Source organism: Schistocerca nitens, chromosome 2 (genome assembly GCF_023898315.1).
Source record: "Schistocerca nitens isolate TAMUIC-IGC-003100 chromosome 2, iqSchNite1.1, whole genome shotgun sequence".
In the NCBI taxonomy this organism is placed as follows: Eukaryota; Metazoa; Arthropoda; class Insecta; order Orthoptera; family Acrididae; genus Schistocerca; species Schistocerca nitens.
Genome location: NC_064615.1, coordinates 408,228,360 through 408,245,536, shown reverse-complemented (window position 1 = coordinate 408,245,536; position 17,177 = coordinate 408,228,360). Strand labels below are relative to the sequence as shown.

The 17,177-nt window shown below is 41.4% G+C and overlaps 1 protein-coding gene across 1 annotated transcript in view; it reads right to left on the bottom strand.

Annotated features, from left to right (window-relative positions):
* Nucleotides 1-10,367, bottom strand: part of LOC126235055 (uncharacterized) — a 671,255-nt gene extending 660,888 nt beyond the window's left edge. Inside the window, exon 1 of the mRNA XM_049943791.1 lies at nt 9,985-10,367. Within this exon, the coding sequence (XP_049799748.1) occupies nt 9,985-10,087 (103 nt within the window). The 5' untranslated portion in view covers nt 10,088-10,367. The remainder of the gene's footprint in view (nt 1-9,984) is intronic.
* Nucleotides 10,368-17,177: the final 6,810 nt, after the last annotated feature.

Genomic DNA, 17,177 nt, shown 5'->3' with positions numbered 1-17,177 from the left:
TCGCGCGTGCAAAATTTCAGCCAAAACATGATGTACGGTGAAAGTGTTTAACAGGTCACTCATCATCCTTATTGTTCAACGTCGGTCTGATGTCACAAGCACACGCACACGTTCTACGTTTTCGTCGCTTTTTGAAGTTGAAGGTCTCCCTGAGCGAGGTTCATCTTCAATGTGTTCTCGGCCTTTCAAAAATGATTTGCGCCACCGAAAGACTTGTGCTCTTGATAAGGAATGTACCCCATAGTCCTCGTGCAGCTTGTCAATGGTCACACTCGCGGAGCCCCTAAGTTTAACACAAAACTTGATGGCATACCGTTGCTCTAAATTCAGCTGTCCCATTGTCCTAACATACAACAAAAGCACAAACAGCATCGATGGTGCTGTCAAGAAACACGTGGTGGCTGAGCGGAACAAACTCGCACTGAAGTTCTGGAAGGGATGAACACACTGGTCTACACAAGTAGAGCAACACCAAAATGGTTCAAATGGCTCTGAGCACTATGACCTCAGGGTCATCCATCCCCTAGAACTTAGAACTACTTAAACCTAACTAGCCTAAGGACATCACACACATCCAGGATTCGAACCTGCTACCGTAGCGATCGCGCGGTTCCAGACTGAAGCGCCTAGAACCGCTCGGCCACACCGGCCGGCCAGAGCAACACAGCGTTGGCAGGTTGCACGCAGTGTTGTCAGTCTCATTACTTCTCTCACACACACCTCGTACACTGTGCAGTGGGCTGTACCTCTGGCCCCTTTCCCTGTTCCATTTACGTGATGCACGACGCCTCTTTTGCAGCGTCTACCATTGGGATTTGTTGAGCATCTCCGTAAAGCTCTCGCGCTGACTAAACGATCCCACGATGGGTCGCACCGCTCTCCGTTCAATCTTCTCAATCTCTTCTATTGTACCAACCTGGTACGAGTCCCAGGCGGTTGAACAAGTGTTTTGCAAGCTACTTCTTTCGTGGAAGAATTACATGCCCATAAGAGTCTTCCTATAAAACCGAGCGAGTTGTCGCAGTGGTTAGCACAATGCACTCGTATTCGGGAGAATGGCGGTTTAAACCCGCCTCCGGTCATCCTGATTTATGTTTTCCGTGATTTCCCTAAATTGCTTCAGGCAAATTCTAGGATGATTCCTCTGAAAGGACACGGCCGATTCCTTCTCCAACCTTCCATAATCCGAACTTGAGCTCCATCTCCAATGATCTCGTTGTCGGGCGGAACGCTAAAAACTAGTCTCCTCCTCCTATGAATCTCAGCTCGCATCTGCTCTTCCTATTACGAGTATTTGATTTAAGTGGTCATTCCATTTTAGGTCGCTCCGCATGATTACTCCTTGGTGTTTTACGGTATTTACTGTTTAAGTGATTTGTCACCAATAGAACAGTTGTGCAGTAGTGGATTTCTTCGTCTATACGCAATAAGTCACTTCTTTTTACGTTCAGGATCAACTGCCAGTTCCTACAGCAACCATTAATCCTCTACAGATCTTCCTGCAGTTTGCTACCGTCTTCTTATACACAACCACATCACCTGCGAGGAGTCTTACGGAGCTTACGACGTTATCCAGTATATCGTTTACAGATATTGTAAACAGTAAAGATTCTTTCACACTTTCTTGAGGTTCACCTGAAATTACCTTTGCAGCTGTCGATTTTGTTCCGTTAAAACCGACATGTTGAGTTCTATCTGAAGTCCTGAACCCAGTCACAAACGTGGACCGGTACTCAGCAATTTTAAATGGTTGTCACAAACTGTCAAATGCTTTTCTGAATCAAGAAATTATAAAGCTTTTTTGCGGGACATGGTCATGAACCAGATCAAGTTATTTACTTAGTTAGTCAGTTACATAGATCATCTGAACGGTTTCTTTGTCGAAATGACGGTTCTGGGCGCTTCAGTCAGGAACTGCGTGACCGCTACGGCCGCAGGTTCGAATCCTGCCCCGGGCATTGATGTGTGTGATGTCCTTAGGTTAGTTAGGTTTAAGTAGTTCTAAGTTCTAGGGGACTGATGACCACAGATGTTAAGTCCCATAGTGCTCAGAGCCATTTGAACCATTTGTCGAAATGATGAACGAATCAGTTTACAGGACCTGTATACATAATTAGTGCTGACCTTAATGAACATATCAGTTTATGTCCATTCATGCAGCTACACTTAAAAATATGTTTTTTTTTTTTTTTTTTTTTTTTTTTTACTGGTTACCACTTTCTAAGCAGAAATTCTTCAATGGAACAGAACGAGTTATCCAGGAGAAATGATTTTAAATTAGATTTAAAACTTCCTTCGCTATCTGTCACACATTTTACGTTGCAGGGCAAAACATCAAAAATTTTTATTGCTGCACATTGAACCCCCTCTCTGAGCCACCAAATTGACGATCAAGTGTGGTTTGATGCTGTTTCCGACACCTGGTAAGGGTGATGGCTGGTACTCTATCTTCATCCTAGCATTAAAACACGAATAATTTAAGTGCGGAAATACAATGAACAAAACTCACTATTACCAGATAGAGGTACAAGGCATACTCTCTCATCTAAGGTAAAATAACAGGGTCGCCAGAGGAACTACGTTTGACCACGCAAATGAGAAGCCTACATAATCCGTGAATGGTGTAAGATGGGTTGATACTTGTACAATATGACCCCTCTAATACACATCATATGGTGGCTTATACAATTCAGATGCAGCTCTACATGTAAACAAATTTGAGAGCAATACCAGCGACAGAGATTTTTGTTTTTGGTGGGAGGGGGGGGGGGAGGAGGAAGGGAATGAATAGTGGAGTGGGGTTAATGTCAAACAACAAATAAAAAGGTGCACTATTAGATTCTAGTTTCTCCATAAATTTCTTTGGCACCTAACATGACTTAGTGTGTGGGTAAAAATGCAAAGTTTCACTGTGATTCGGATTCATCGGCACAGGCACATCGAAAAAAGCGGAGCACCGTACATGCATGTATTCCAGTTTCCTAAAAACCAATAAAATCCTGATTCTCTAATGAAACAAAAATACGTGTATGGAGCAGTGTCAAACTTCTGATTGCTTTACAAATGAGTTAATATGTTGATGCTAAGCATGTAACCGACAAAAAGTTTAGAAAATTTTTGCAATTACGTTTAAAGATCGTTGGAAGTCCTTAAATGCTCTCATTATGAAACACTGGCTGAGTATAATCTGGGCAATCTGCGCAAAAGCTAGTTTTTCACGCATGTCAATGTTTATGAAGTCACGTAGTATACGTGGACACCGCCTGCAAAATGTGTTGGGAATAGAGTTAGTAAAGAAATAGTAAATTACAACGGCGTGACCGATGTTGAAGTTTTACTGCAAGAATAGCGAACAACTATTAGACGATAACCGATAACTTTTTTTCCTTCTATCATTTTGTGGGGGGTGTCAGCGAGAAAAAGTGTCATGAAGGTTTGCAATTTTGTTGGAAGTCGCTAAGAGCTCTCGTTCTCAAATACTGGATGAGTGTAGTCGAGGTAATTTAAGCTTACTGAGTTACGCTGACTCAAGACAAATGCATAGTTTCTAACTGCAATACTTGCCGTAATGTGTTAAAAGACTAACATAAGTTTATACCTCTTAATGAGTAGGTTATGACAGCATTTAAATTTTTTTAATTAGGTCCAATAATTACGCTAAATACGAGGTGACAGCCAAAAGTTCCCGGAATACCCGAATAAATAAAATCACCCTTTATCCAGATATTGTTTGTCACCATAACCTACAAAGTAGTCCACTTGAGAGATGCATACATCGTTCCTAGTTGTTTCCATGATCCGAAAGATCGTTGGAATGCAGTTTTCATGAGCCTATTTAGTACCAATTGCGATTCTGTTCCAATTTCCTAAACTGTGTGAAACACAAACTTGAGTTTCAGCCTGGACAACTTTAAAAAAAAGTCACACGGTGAATATAGCGGATGAGGAACAACTGGCATTTTGTTTTTTGTTACAAACTCAGCGTAACATTCCTGGATGGTTTGCCTACTATCGTCAAATCACGTATTCCGAACGTCATCTGTATCCTCAGAAGCAATGCCGGCCATGGCTGCCATCTTGAAAACTTTTAAAACAGCTTACGTTTGACTGTGACCTATGGCGACTTCTCCAAATGCTTCAGCACGTCATGCGTTTATGTAGCGATTCTCCGAGACTTAAACAAACGTTTATGTTCACACGTTGTTCCCATACAACTATCTTCGTCAATTTCGCACGACACACAATGCACGAAAATTGGAAATTGAGCAGAAAAACTACACGCGACAACCTTTGAGAAAGCCGCTTGAGACACAAACTCTCAAAGGATACATAAGGTATCATCAGGTGGCGTTTCGTCGTATTAACTGGACTTCACCAACTACTCACATATTCCGGGAACATTTGGGTAGCACTTCGTAACGAAAATAAAATTTTTGTTGTCCTTGGAAGCTCTTAGATAGGCAACCTCCAACAGGTATCTGCTTTCGTATTGGCCGCTTAGTATACAGATGAGCCACCTGAACCATGGTGTAAGGATTTCGAATTAGACCACTGACCTATGAGATTGAAGTTTTTAACTGGCGTTTCTTCTGAAAGACTCCGTGTATGCGCCTCCCCTTTCAACAACTCTGTGGAAACTGCGAGACCGCACAGTGACACCAGTGGATACAACAGCTCTAGACATGCTCACAAATGTATGGGGCGAGTTTGACAACCATCTGGATGTTGTCGTGCTTCCGGTGGAGGGCGCATTGAATATTTATGAAAACTAAATGAAAACTTAGATCCTTAACGCAAAATCGTAAGGCTGTGCACGTAGAAGATGTAGCTTCGTAAAATCGGATAGTTCTTTCGAAATCAAAAACTTCTCTGTCCTGCGCGGAAGATGAGATTCAGCCCAATTTTCTATCTTCACCCATAGATAAAATACAGTGGGAGATTCGATCAATATTTTTGAAACACCCTGTGTATCAACATCACGCGTGTCTGCAATGCAACAGTGTTTTCTTGAAGGAGCCCACACACAGCAATTTTTCAAAAGGGAGTGTATGTCCCAAGGCACATGGTTACTGTTTTCTTCCACTACCTTCACAAAGATGATGAGTTTGGGAGTCAATGTCTTGTGGACAACGAAATCGAGACGCAATATAAACGGACACTGGACAAGGATGAGGCGTGAAATTGGAAGCGAGCTTTGTGAAGAAACCACGACGGTATTCATCCACGTGATTTGGCGAATCTGAGGAAATCTAACATAATGTGGTCGTGACAAAATTTAAACCCTACTGCTCGTGTCTACGAGTCCGGGTCAATTATTGTGTCCGGTAAAATTATTCAGGCTGTCGCTCTTAAGATGGGAACCTCTGTTTTCTTATAAACAACCCGTGATACTGACAGATTACAAAAGTAAAATGCAAATGATTTGATTCATCTCAATCTATTTAATAACATAGAAAAGTCTGATCTAAGAACATTTTTAAAGAATAAAGTTGTGCACATTTCCAATTACATTTCGAATATCTTGAAAAGGTGAATATAACGTTTGTGAATACTTAAACTGGTATATTTTGCAATACACAAGTTCACTGCAATAACGAAGGCTGCCGGTCTTCATTGTTATGTAAGCATCATAAAAGATATTCTGGACTATATGTAAGCAGTGCCGACTGGACACTGTTGGTTTCCAGAGATACTAGGGTTGAAATTCACTCACAGAGAAAATACAGACACTTCCGCAATTCCTATGAAAGCAACTGAACTGCTACGTGAATCGACAGCCTAGGCGCTGAGACATTTCCCAATCAGCAAATAACGGTGTTTTTCCACATCAGCCTGCGTCAGTGACGACAAGGGGACGACTCTGAACTGTGCCACAGAGAGCATCGTTATGGGATGACTGTGTGCAACAACGATAAGTCTTCCTGTTTTTATTGTCATTCCGTTCAAAAAATGTCGCTTCTGTGGAGTTGGATTAACGGATAACAACGTTCCTGTCCAGGGCGATGCATCACGACTGAAATTCTTTTCGCGAAGATATCACACAATTTGCACTTCTTCGTACATATTAGGTACACGGTCGTATCTGAAAATTACGTGCAAGATCCACTGGCGCTCTGTTTGCCATCATGAACCCTCGTCGAACGCCGCCAGGTCCTCAGTAGCATGGGCTGCGAAGCGCTCGCTGCAAGCCCACACGCAGCGTTCGGGAATTCTGCGGGCCTCGTTCCATGTCTGCTGCAACTGACAGTCTCTAGGCTCGCGTGCGGAATCGTCTCCGCTTGCTCTCTCTCTATACTGACACACTGCGTCTCTCGCGCTGTCAGCTGTGTACTGCTGATAGAATCGGAAATTCTTCCGCTCAAGAGGCTCGAGACAACTAATCCAGAATTTCATAAGGTACCTCCAGAGACAGAGAAGGGGTGGGTGTGCCAATCACAGTATACTGTTAGACCAAGCACACATTGGGACGCAGGGTAATGAAGAGCAGCGCGTGTTTCTGACACACAGATTTCGTACAGGAGAGCGGGTAGCGGCGCACGGCATAACAGCACAGTACCTGACATGCGTCACGTATTGTTCGATGCACAGTTTACTGCGCGCGCGTAAAAGTTTCGCAAACTGAAGAATCTCTCCTGGGCATTTAGAGTCATCCAGCATCTCGGTTTTACGTATGGGTGGTTTAAAGGACCACGAGACACAAGCAGCCGCTTGGGCTGCCGAGCTGATGAGGCGCCATACTTTAGGGTAGGTTAGTCCCCAACCAAGGGACATATAACCATCAATAGTGTCAATACGGCCTAACGCTCTGAGAAACTACCGAGTGGTTTGGTTTTTTTAACACTGAAAACTAAGGCACAATCAAGTGATCGGTACTAAAAGTAATACCTCTTCTTCACTTTCTGATCAAATCCTGGCAACGTAATTTCCTTCCAGTATCACTTTTTACTTATTACAATCGCTCTATCCAGTGACAGAGTGAGGATTACTGTGTCACAATTTCATACTCCGATCTGCAGGTGCGGTGCAATAATTCTCGGGTAGTTAGACATTTAATCAGGGCTTTATGGATTCAAGACTGTTGGTGGCGCAGTGGCTATGGCATTAAACACCAAGAAGAATTTTGATCATCATTAAATTCGGGGGGAACTAGAGGTTCAATAGCCGCCTAGCCAGCTGAATTTAAGTTTCCCGTAGTTTCCTTAGATGACATCAAGCGAATACTGGGACGGTGTTTTGAAAAAGTAAAACGTCGGCGTCGATTTCCCGCTCAACGCACTATCGTGCTGTACTCAACAACCTTACTGTCGTCGGGACGTTGAACTCTCTCTTCGTAACCACTTCGTTTCTCTCTTGGCTTGTGTATGTAGTGTTTGCTCAGCAGTGTCAGTTAACACGGAACCTTTTCGATTCGGTCTGTGTCAATGAGCGTCAAATAATTCCAGCGCTATTTCGATCCAAAGTTGTATTTGTTATACCAATATCTTGAAACTATCACGGCACATCATCTTGAGAAGCATACACAAAAACAGTGGCGCGGCTCTTAGCAACTGTAAACGCGCACGGAGAGTCATGTAACTAACAGAAGCGGTTACGCCATTGCTTCTAACTGAAAATCATCAAACACTGCAGGATTTTTGTCACATCCTACTATAATCTGAGATAAAGCAAACATTTTACATGAAAACTATTGCTTGTCGAAGACAAAGTGCATTGAATGACAGTTCGCATTTGTGATGTTAATTCTGTTTCTCCGCTGCCGGCGGTCGGCGGGTGAGGGTGGACATAGGCTCAAACTTAGATGGAAAGGTTGTAAGAATTTTGATCATGGTCGCCAAACCGGTGGTTCACACGATAATTAAAGTATGATCTCAGTGTCTGACTAGTATTTGTGTGTTAGTGTCATAGTTACAACTCACTAATCTAATCATTACGTTATCGCGTTGGCTTTCGCCAGTCAAAGAAATCCTTGTAACACATAGCTCATACAGCCTTTTAAGCTAGATGGTTACAGAATAACCCAGAATACGAATCCTAGTGCAACTTTTACATAGCCTACGTTTTGTCAAACGTTAACATCCGCTTTCACTAAAAGAAAGGGGAAAAAATCTATACACAATTAAGTTTAAGACTACGAACTTTCAGATTGGGAAAGCGTGTCTGAATCACCCTCTGTGGACTGAGCTCTCTTGTGAGATTTTATTGTTACTACTTTGCCTGTCGTCCCCTTTAGCCTGACATACAAAGCAACATCACAAATTTGGAAGACCCGATCAACTTACGACCTTGGCACTGACCGTGGTACATTATATGTACGAAAAAGCACCACCAGATGGAAGATGCAGGCACCGGTTGTATATGAATTCACAAATGGATGGGTAAAAACAGCGAAGATTATAATCGCTGGTAGGTTGCCAGCAGCACACTTGGAAACTGGCCGTACGTTTATCACGGTGAGATCCTGTCGACCCATCCTGTCATATTACTTACTGTGCGTTGACTATTTATGGGTACGAAAAGTGATAATAGATATGCCTACTTTAGGGTGAGTAGGCCCTAACGCACGTGGACCAGAGATTAACTTATCGTTAGATCGTTATTTGGCTCAACATATAAGCGCTTCACCTCGAGACTGGCTTATCCTTTGCTGCCGGAGGGCGAGGAAGTGACATTTTCACGCCAGCAACAATCAATTTGATCAAATTACGAGGAAAATTTTGAAATGGAAGCAATAATTATGGCAAAATATGGACTAAACACGCATCCAGCTGCAGGTAGTGATGGATTAACACTAGCAGAAGAAACTGCACACAAAGGAGGGTAAATAGTAATTACATTACTGACTGTTTTCGAAAACGCTGCCGCCTCTTGCTATATTTCTGTGGTTGCTTACGAAATTCTACAGTGACTAGCTGCAGGTTGATGTACATTTCTTTCTGTCCAAGTGCAATTTAAAAACACACTATTTTCATAAGACCACCTCAGACAGATGGAACATTTGTTGTTCCCCTGATGAGACGATACTAAAATAAAATTCACACCTGGTATTCAACATAAGATTCAAATTACTCCTATTATTTTTGAAAACTGTTTGCAAGTCTGGATGGCAGGTATTTATTTTTATGGGTTCAAACTGGCATCAGCTGATCTCTCCTGCACGAACGATACTATACATATAAACATTTACCCTTAATGCATAAAAAGAATGTTATTACAGCTTCATAATGAATTTCCTTCTACATTTAATTCTATTTCCGCTGCAATACTCCCCCCCCCCCCCCCCCCTACTACCCGCAAATTACGATTTCTATATATCACTTAACATCCAAAGGAATAAATATAGTTTAAGGATAGTTCCTGTCCCTGAAGCGAGAAACAGAGTTACACATTCAATCTCTAGCGAAAAATGATTCTTCTCTGTTCTAAAGAGAAATTACACTGAAATTGTCTTTGAGTTGTGAACCATGATGCCTTATCTCGGTTTCTAGCGAAAGAAGACACAAAAATCTAAAATGAATTGAACTTAAATAAATAAATTAATTAACAAATAAATTTTTAGCAGTCAATTGTGTTTTGTAATCTGATTACAATAATTTTGATCTGAAAACTTACGAATGTATGCCCTAAACAGTATATATGACAAAGAAAAAAATGTTACCTTGTTATGTGTGTCAGTACATTTATTTGTGATGGCTAAAAAATTTGTATGCTTGTAGTCAACAAAAAAAGAGTTGTGAACATCTCTGTAACACGTTTCATGTCACTCCAGCGACAGTGATGCTCAATTTCTCTTTTATTTGTATTAAATTAGATTAAACAGTTCATTTAGCATTAAGTAACGCCTACTGCTCTGTAGAACCAACAAACAATATTATGAAACTCGCCACACAAACAAGGAAATTGTGCATCAAAGCAATATTCCGTGGTCTTTAAATGTATTTACAACAATTACAATGTGTGTACTAGCAACATGTAAGGGGAACTTACCTTGTGTGCGTACATCCACTGGAAAACCGCTGCAGATTGGCAGAAGATAGAACGCCAGGTACACATACAATATACGCGGAGTTTTCACCATGGTGTTAGACATTATGCCTTTTCTTCCGAAATGCTCATTACTTCAACTGACCTAAGCAAAAATAAAAACGAGCAACCCGTACACCACTACATGTAACTGGTATGCATTGTGGCAAAGCACACTTGAATCGCATTGCCGATGAGGAAACGCTCGATTTACACAACACTCTTCATTCGGAAAGATCCGTATAAACACAAGGCTAGTGTTTCTGTGAATCACTTCTCTCGACATTCATTGTGAAGTAAATCCAGCCGCGAAGTCATACGTCAAACACTCAAACATTACCACACTCCAGCTCTTCGTACACTGACTGTAGCGTTGATACGCTATCGATAGACAGGTATCGGAACTCAAGTATCGATACGTACGTCGACGTCCGGCGTGGGCGACTATCGACTGCGCTGTATTAACTTAAGGTGCGAGGTATTGATATTTCTGTTTTACTATTTTTGCGTCGTTGTCTCTCACTTCAGACTGTTGTTAAGATTGTACATTGCTGCGGAAGTGAGACGAATGGATGATAAATTTGCTGGCTAAGACTGTTGTGATGGAAACTTCTCTATAAACTTGTTAAGTGCATGACTTCAATCAGATGAGTTTGTGTCATATGAGCAAATGAAATAATTGTAGGTTATATTATTTTAAACAACACGAAATTCAGTTGAACACGATACAGTAAGAAAGCTTAGTGCAGTTAACTTAATTATCTTTACATCATTACATGTAAGGAGGTAAGACTGAAATAACTACAAATAAGTTATTTGTAAGTTTGTTTTAATCTTCAATATTTTTATTTGTTTGACATCGAACTATTCATATTTTGTGGAAATCTCCTGACGTCAACACGTAACATCTGTAACTTGATTTACATGTGGAATAATTTTGCCCGTTCAAACTTTCCTTTCAACTACAGTTTTCTGAGCCAGATCAGTTACTTGTCGATATGGTCGCATATCTTGGAAACTAATCTTTTTACACTTTTAGTAGTCTTCCATCAAGTATTGTTTATATCAGTTAAACGTGTTTCGTTTTTATATACTCACACGATTTGGAAATGTATTTCCAGCCTTATAACCTAACCTAGATATTGGGCTACGTCGTAGATCAACCCGTCATTACACCAAAACGTATATTCCAGCTATAGCTTATCACAGTCGTTGGCTTCACAAACTCGCAACCAAATTTTAACCATCCAGCCTAACCTAGACGTTAGGCGCCGCTATGTACAGATGAGTTGAAGGGTTTCAGTATCAGCCCTCAAAATAATTACCACTTTCTCACATGTCACTGAACACTGCCCTTCAATTGATTATAAGAAACGGACATGTTGCCATGGTGTACACTTTAGTGGGACAGTACCTTGACTCTCAATGCGTGTTATTCCATCTATGAAACAACGAAAATGATATGATAGTGATAATATCCCAAGATAAATGATTTACCCCTGATACTCTTAAGTGATAAATGAAAGAAAAAGCTGTTTTGAAAAATTTCAGTGTATTAGTACAAAAACCATATATTATCCCATTTGTAAGACATCGGCAAAATTAGCTATCAAAATGCTCAATATTATTGTCAATGCAAAATACTGTAAGAAACATTGTGAACAAAATAAAAACACTGTTTGTAGTATTGGTGAATATCTGTTCCATATGAAATGAAGCAAAACATATTACATATTTTGGTGGCTTTTTTTTTTTTCCTTGCAGAGAGAACGAGAGATTGGATTTTAATGGAACAAAGGAAAAGATGCAGTTTGAATTTATGTAGCACAATGCACATTTACATTCTACCAGTACTTTGTACTGTATATGCTGCACTTTAAGAATATGTATGTCAATATTTCAGATTTCATTACACTTCAGCACAAAGGTGGAAAATTAAAAACTCTTAAGAGGAGTCTGGCAAGAAGATATTGTATCACCAGTACTAGTTTCAGCAACCAAAAAAGATGTCAGATATGTAAACTGAAATAAACAAGCAATTTGTGTTAATGGGGAATATCTACACCACCTTCATTCTTATGATAATGCACTATTTGTCTTTAGTTCAGGCAAACTTTGAGACATAATGGAACAAGTTTGATATTTAGTATGGAAATCAGTTGTATGAAGACTAAAGTAATGTGTCATCAATGAATCCAAAAGAAAATTGTACAAATTTACAGAAAAATACGGTTCTGGTTGCTTGTTTCGTTAAATGTTAATTTGAGCCAAAATGTGCACTTTGAATGGTCAACCATTAAGTTGACTGTATATACAGGGTGTTTACAATCTTTCCGAGATGAAAAAAGGGCAAATGTAACAATTTGTGATACAAACCCCTAATCCAGAAGTGGACAAGTAAAAAATTATAAGTGAAAATGTGTAAATGTCGTATACTGCTGCCTGTATGCTGAAGATGATAAAAATCTAATTGGATGCATTTTTGTAGTAATTTTATGTACATGCTCAACTTGCACAAGGTGCCACAATAAACAAATGATCTAAATAGTGTTCACCAGCTTCTATGCTGCTTGACATCATTGCACAAAGTTTTGTCATGCCTGCTATCAGTCATGTACAGGTAGAATTTCGCCCCCCCCCCACCAGGAGATTCAGTGTTTATACATTTCTCATATATGAAACCTTTGGGTCAACAGAAACATCCGATCTCACGCGTCGGCTTTGACCCGTGACGTAAGGGTGTTGTGGTGTGTGACGTCATTACGGTGCGGAGTTTGGTTTGTGAGTGTGGCGTGTTTGCAGATGTCATGTTGTTGTTTGTTGTGCCCTCTGGTGGTATGTTCATGGTTTTCGTTTGTTTGGTGTGTTGGGCTCAGTTTGCTGTTGCTCAGTGGTGCAGTGAAGGGGAAGGAAGCAGATACAGATATGTTAAGCAGTCATCCATTATGTTTGCTCACAAGATCATTGCAAATCCGTGTTAATGACTCGTGTAAACTGTGGCGTGAGGTTCTTCAACAATTCATACATGACAGTTGCAACTACCGAGTATTTTGTTTGGTGCAACGGGTTCCCTCTTAGACAATTATATATACAGGAAAGTGCTGCTGCACTCATCGGCTCAATACATGGGTCTAAAGTAAGCAGGAGTTAAAATTTGCCCTTCCTGTGAATAGTAGGAGTGCAGCTGCTGTTTCCTTATTACTTTCCATGCAGTACTGTACAGCTGCAACAAAAAAAATATTCCTGCATGACATACATTGTTAGTGGCAAATCGACAACATTTTTACAACAATGTCCACATTCTTTTTTCTCTAATGGTAATACCAGTGCATGCTTCTACAGAATACTAATCAGTCCATGCCAGGTCTGGTGCAAAGAAACTGTTCCAAAGCTTATGCGATTGTTACAGCAAATATTTTTTAATATAGTTACTTCTAAAGTTTTAAGGAAGTTAAAAAGATGTGATGTTTACAGACAATTACCATCATGTTCTACCTTCATTTTGTATGCACCAAGGCACGCAAAAACTTGGTGAAGGCTCCATGAACTGCCTTCTGTGATGTTTGTTCAAGGATTGATTCACAAGTACGTCGTTTTTAATTTTTTATATTACAAATCAGATGGTCACTGTCCGGACTGTATTTGGGTGCAATAGTGTCTTGATTTGAGACACACACTAATGCATGCGATCTTCGCATCCAGTGAGCATACAAACTGTAGTATGGCAACATTTTCCCTCTTTGTGCTTGCTACTCTACCTTATTCACCTGCATGTCAGTCTTTAGTCCATTCTCCTTCCTCTCTCCAAATTAAAATCAAACACTGGAAACTCCAGGTAGAAATATCAGCAGTACAAGAAAAGATAGATTACTACTTACCGTAAAGAAGACACAATTAAGTTGCAGACAAGTAAAATTAAGACACTTATTCGGCCACAGTTTTCATCAGCAAAAGAGAAACACACACCGTTCATACACACAAGCATGCATACCTCGCGCACACGTGACCAGCAGCTTGGGCCATAGTTGGCGGTCGTGTGCTTGCTTCTATGTATGAATGGTGTTTGTTTCTCATTTGCTGCTGGAGGCTGTGGCCGAAAGTTTCATGTATGTGTCTGTCAGTTGTGCCTGTCTGAAACCTAACATCTTTCCACTTTAGTTAGATGAATGGCTTTGGGAAAGATGCAGCTGCATGGTTGCTCATTTACCTTGTGAGGGTACAAGATATTTTAGTAATTAAGTCTGTAGTGAGAACCACTTGACATAGTAAAAGGGGTCTGTGATCATTTAGTCTCATAAGCCTTGACTAATGTATTAGGAAATATATGCATTAAATATATTGTTATGTATGAGGTTCTTTTGGGACACCCTCTGACTATGTAGCAAGTAGCAGCACCAGCCAATGTTCAGGCAGCAGATGTAGATCCATGGATGTTAGCCACTGTTCAACATACAAATCGTATGTTACTGGAACAATGAAGGCCAGGATTGCTGATGTCTGTTTGTGCTCACTCATTATGTCTTTGGAAAACAAAAATTACCATGAATACTGCAATCAGAGAACTCGTGAAACTCTGCTCAGTTTACAAAATTGTTAAGGCTTTCATGTCCACTTGTTGACAAACTGCCTATTGTCTTCTGTCTCGGGTTCTTCGGCAGACGTTCAACTAATGATTTTTCTGACGTTTCGCCAGCACGAGTGGCTGGCATTGTTAAAGCTTCACCCTCCATTGCCGTTGGTGAACTGGAGTCGAGCTCGCGGCCGCAGACTATATGTACCAGGCGCACCAACGTCTGAGGGCTTCTCCGCGGTTATTTCCGGTGCAGTTCTCCTCTTCCTACTTGTGATGGTCGTTTGCTGCAGTATGGGAAGCCAGGATCCGTTTACCTTAAGGCTTTCCTCTTTCTTGTTCAAACTGTTTGTGTGTTTTTGTATTTCTACAGCTTCTCTGAACAAGCGCATGTGACAGTGCTTCTCTACAGCCTGAACTTCCGTGTCGGTGAATTTTATTACATGGTCGGTCTCATTCAGTGCGTGCTCTGCCACGGCCGATTTCTCCACCTGCCCCAACCTGCAATGTCGCTTATGCTCTTTGATCCTGGTGTTAATTGATCGTCCAGTCATTCTGACAAACTTTTCCGCACGTGCATGGTATAAGGTATATTCCCGACATTGCAAGTGGATCCCTTTTCTCCTTCGACGATCTAAGACACTCTTTGATCTTCCTTGTCAGTTAGAAAATCGTCTTTACGCTGTGTTTGTGCAATATACGGCCGATTCTGTCTGTCACTCTGGGAATGTATGGCAGAAAGGCCGTACCCGACATTTCTTTTCCTGATTCCTTACTTCGCCAAGTGTTTGGCTCTGTTACACTTGTAATATAATTTGTGGAGTACCCATTGCTCCTCAGAACACTTTCCAGGTGTTGCATCTCTCATTTGAGGTGCTGCCGCTCATATATTCGTCCTGCTCTCATTACGAGCATACTAATCATGTCTCTTTTCTGGCTCAGGTGGTGGTTTGATAGTTTGTGCAGATATCGATCCGTGTGTTGGTTTGCGGTACTGAGTGGCACTTTCGTAAACAACGAAACAACACCAAAGCTGACCAGGATGTCGTTTGGTGCAGGTTTCAGTTTCTTCAGCTTCTCAGTGAAATGTCCCGAGTCCTTTATGTATGTGTCGGTCTTCCCCATGTGTGGCTGGAGCAGAGAGGCCAAGTGTTTTGACAGTTTATACGTCGGTGAGCCAGGAGCACTAACGATCGGTCTCAGTGGAATGTTGTTCTTATGGATCTTGGGTAATCCATACAGCCGAGGTGGTAGGGCTTCTGTGTTGCGCAGATTTCTCTGTATGTCCACCGGCAAAGAAGACGCCTTGATTAATCGATTGGTATTCCATGTGATACGCTGCGTCGGATCTGCGCTTAGTTTTCGGTATGTCGTTGGATCTTATAGATCTCAGATCTTTTCCTCATAATCTTCGGTCTTCATTACGACGGTCGCATTCCCCTTATCGGCAGGCAGTACCAATATACTCTAGTCAGCATTGAGATTCTTAATGGCTTGTATCTCTTCTTTCTTCAAGTTACAAGCTGGTGGTTTAGCTCGGCACAGTATCCTGGCTGTTTCAGTGTGTATTTCCTCTGCCCTTTCACAAGGAAGGGTCCGAATGGCTGCTTCAGTGTTGGCAATGATGTCATCCATAGGTATAGTTCTCGAGATGATAGCGAAATTCCCTCATTTTTGGAGAACAGACACTTCCTCTTCAGTCAATTGTCGTTCAGTGAGGTTGACCACTGTGTGTGTCATGTCGGGAATCGCCTTGTCGGTCTGCTTCCAGCATCTTTCAAACTATTTCTTTTGTTGTTCGGTGCAGCGATAGAGTTTGTTCTGCATGCTCCTGTGGGTAATGCTTTCAATCTTGTCCCAGTCGTCTCCATGCATTCTGCTACTTAGTTGATAGAAAATGTCCAGAATTTCCAGATCCGTTCTTGACAAGGCTCTCCGTGTTGTATGAATTCGCTCACGAAGAAAAGCTCTTTCCATTCTGTCGTAGATACGATGTGCTTGGGCAGTGGTGAATAGGTGCCTACATCTCAAGAACATCGGTGTAGAACATTCATCTTGGCACCATGACAGAAAGGCGAGAGAGGACATAAAGCGCGCTTCCTTCTTTCGTAGTTGGTCAAGGCGTCAGTACAATCTGGAAATCTCCTCCCTGTAGAGGCGTAATACAAAATTGTTAAGGCTTTCGTGGCCACTTGTTGACAAACTGCCTATTGGCTTCTGTCTTGGGTTCTTCAGCCAACATTCATCTAATGATTTTTCTGACATTTCACCAGCACAAGTGGCTGGCATTGTCAAAGCTTCACCCTCCATTGCCGGTGGTAAACTGGATCCGAGCTCTCGGCCGCAGACTATATGTACCTGGCGCCCCAACGTACGAGGGCTTCTCCGCAATTATTTCTGGTGCGGTTCTCCTCTTCCTACCTTCGACGGTTATTCGCTGCAGTATGGGAAGCCAGGATCCGTTTACTTTAAGGCTTTCCTCTTTCTTGTTGAAACTGTTTGCATGTTATTGTATTTCTACAGCTTCTCTGAACAAGTGCATGTGATAGTGCTTCTCTACAGCCAGAACCTCCGTGTCGGCGAATTT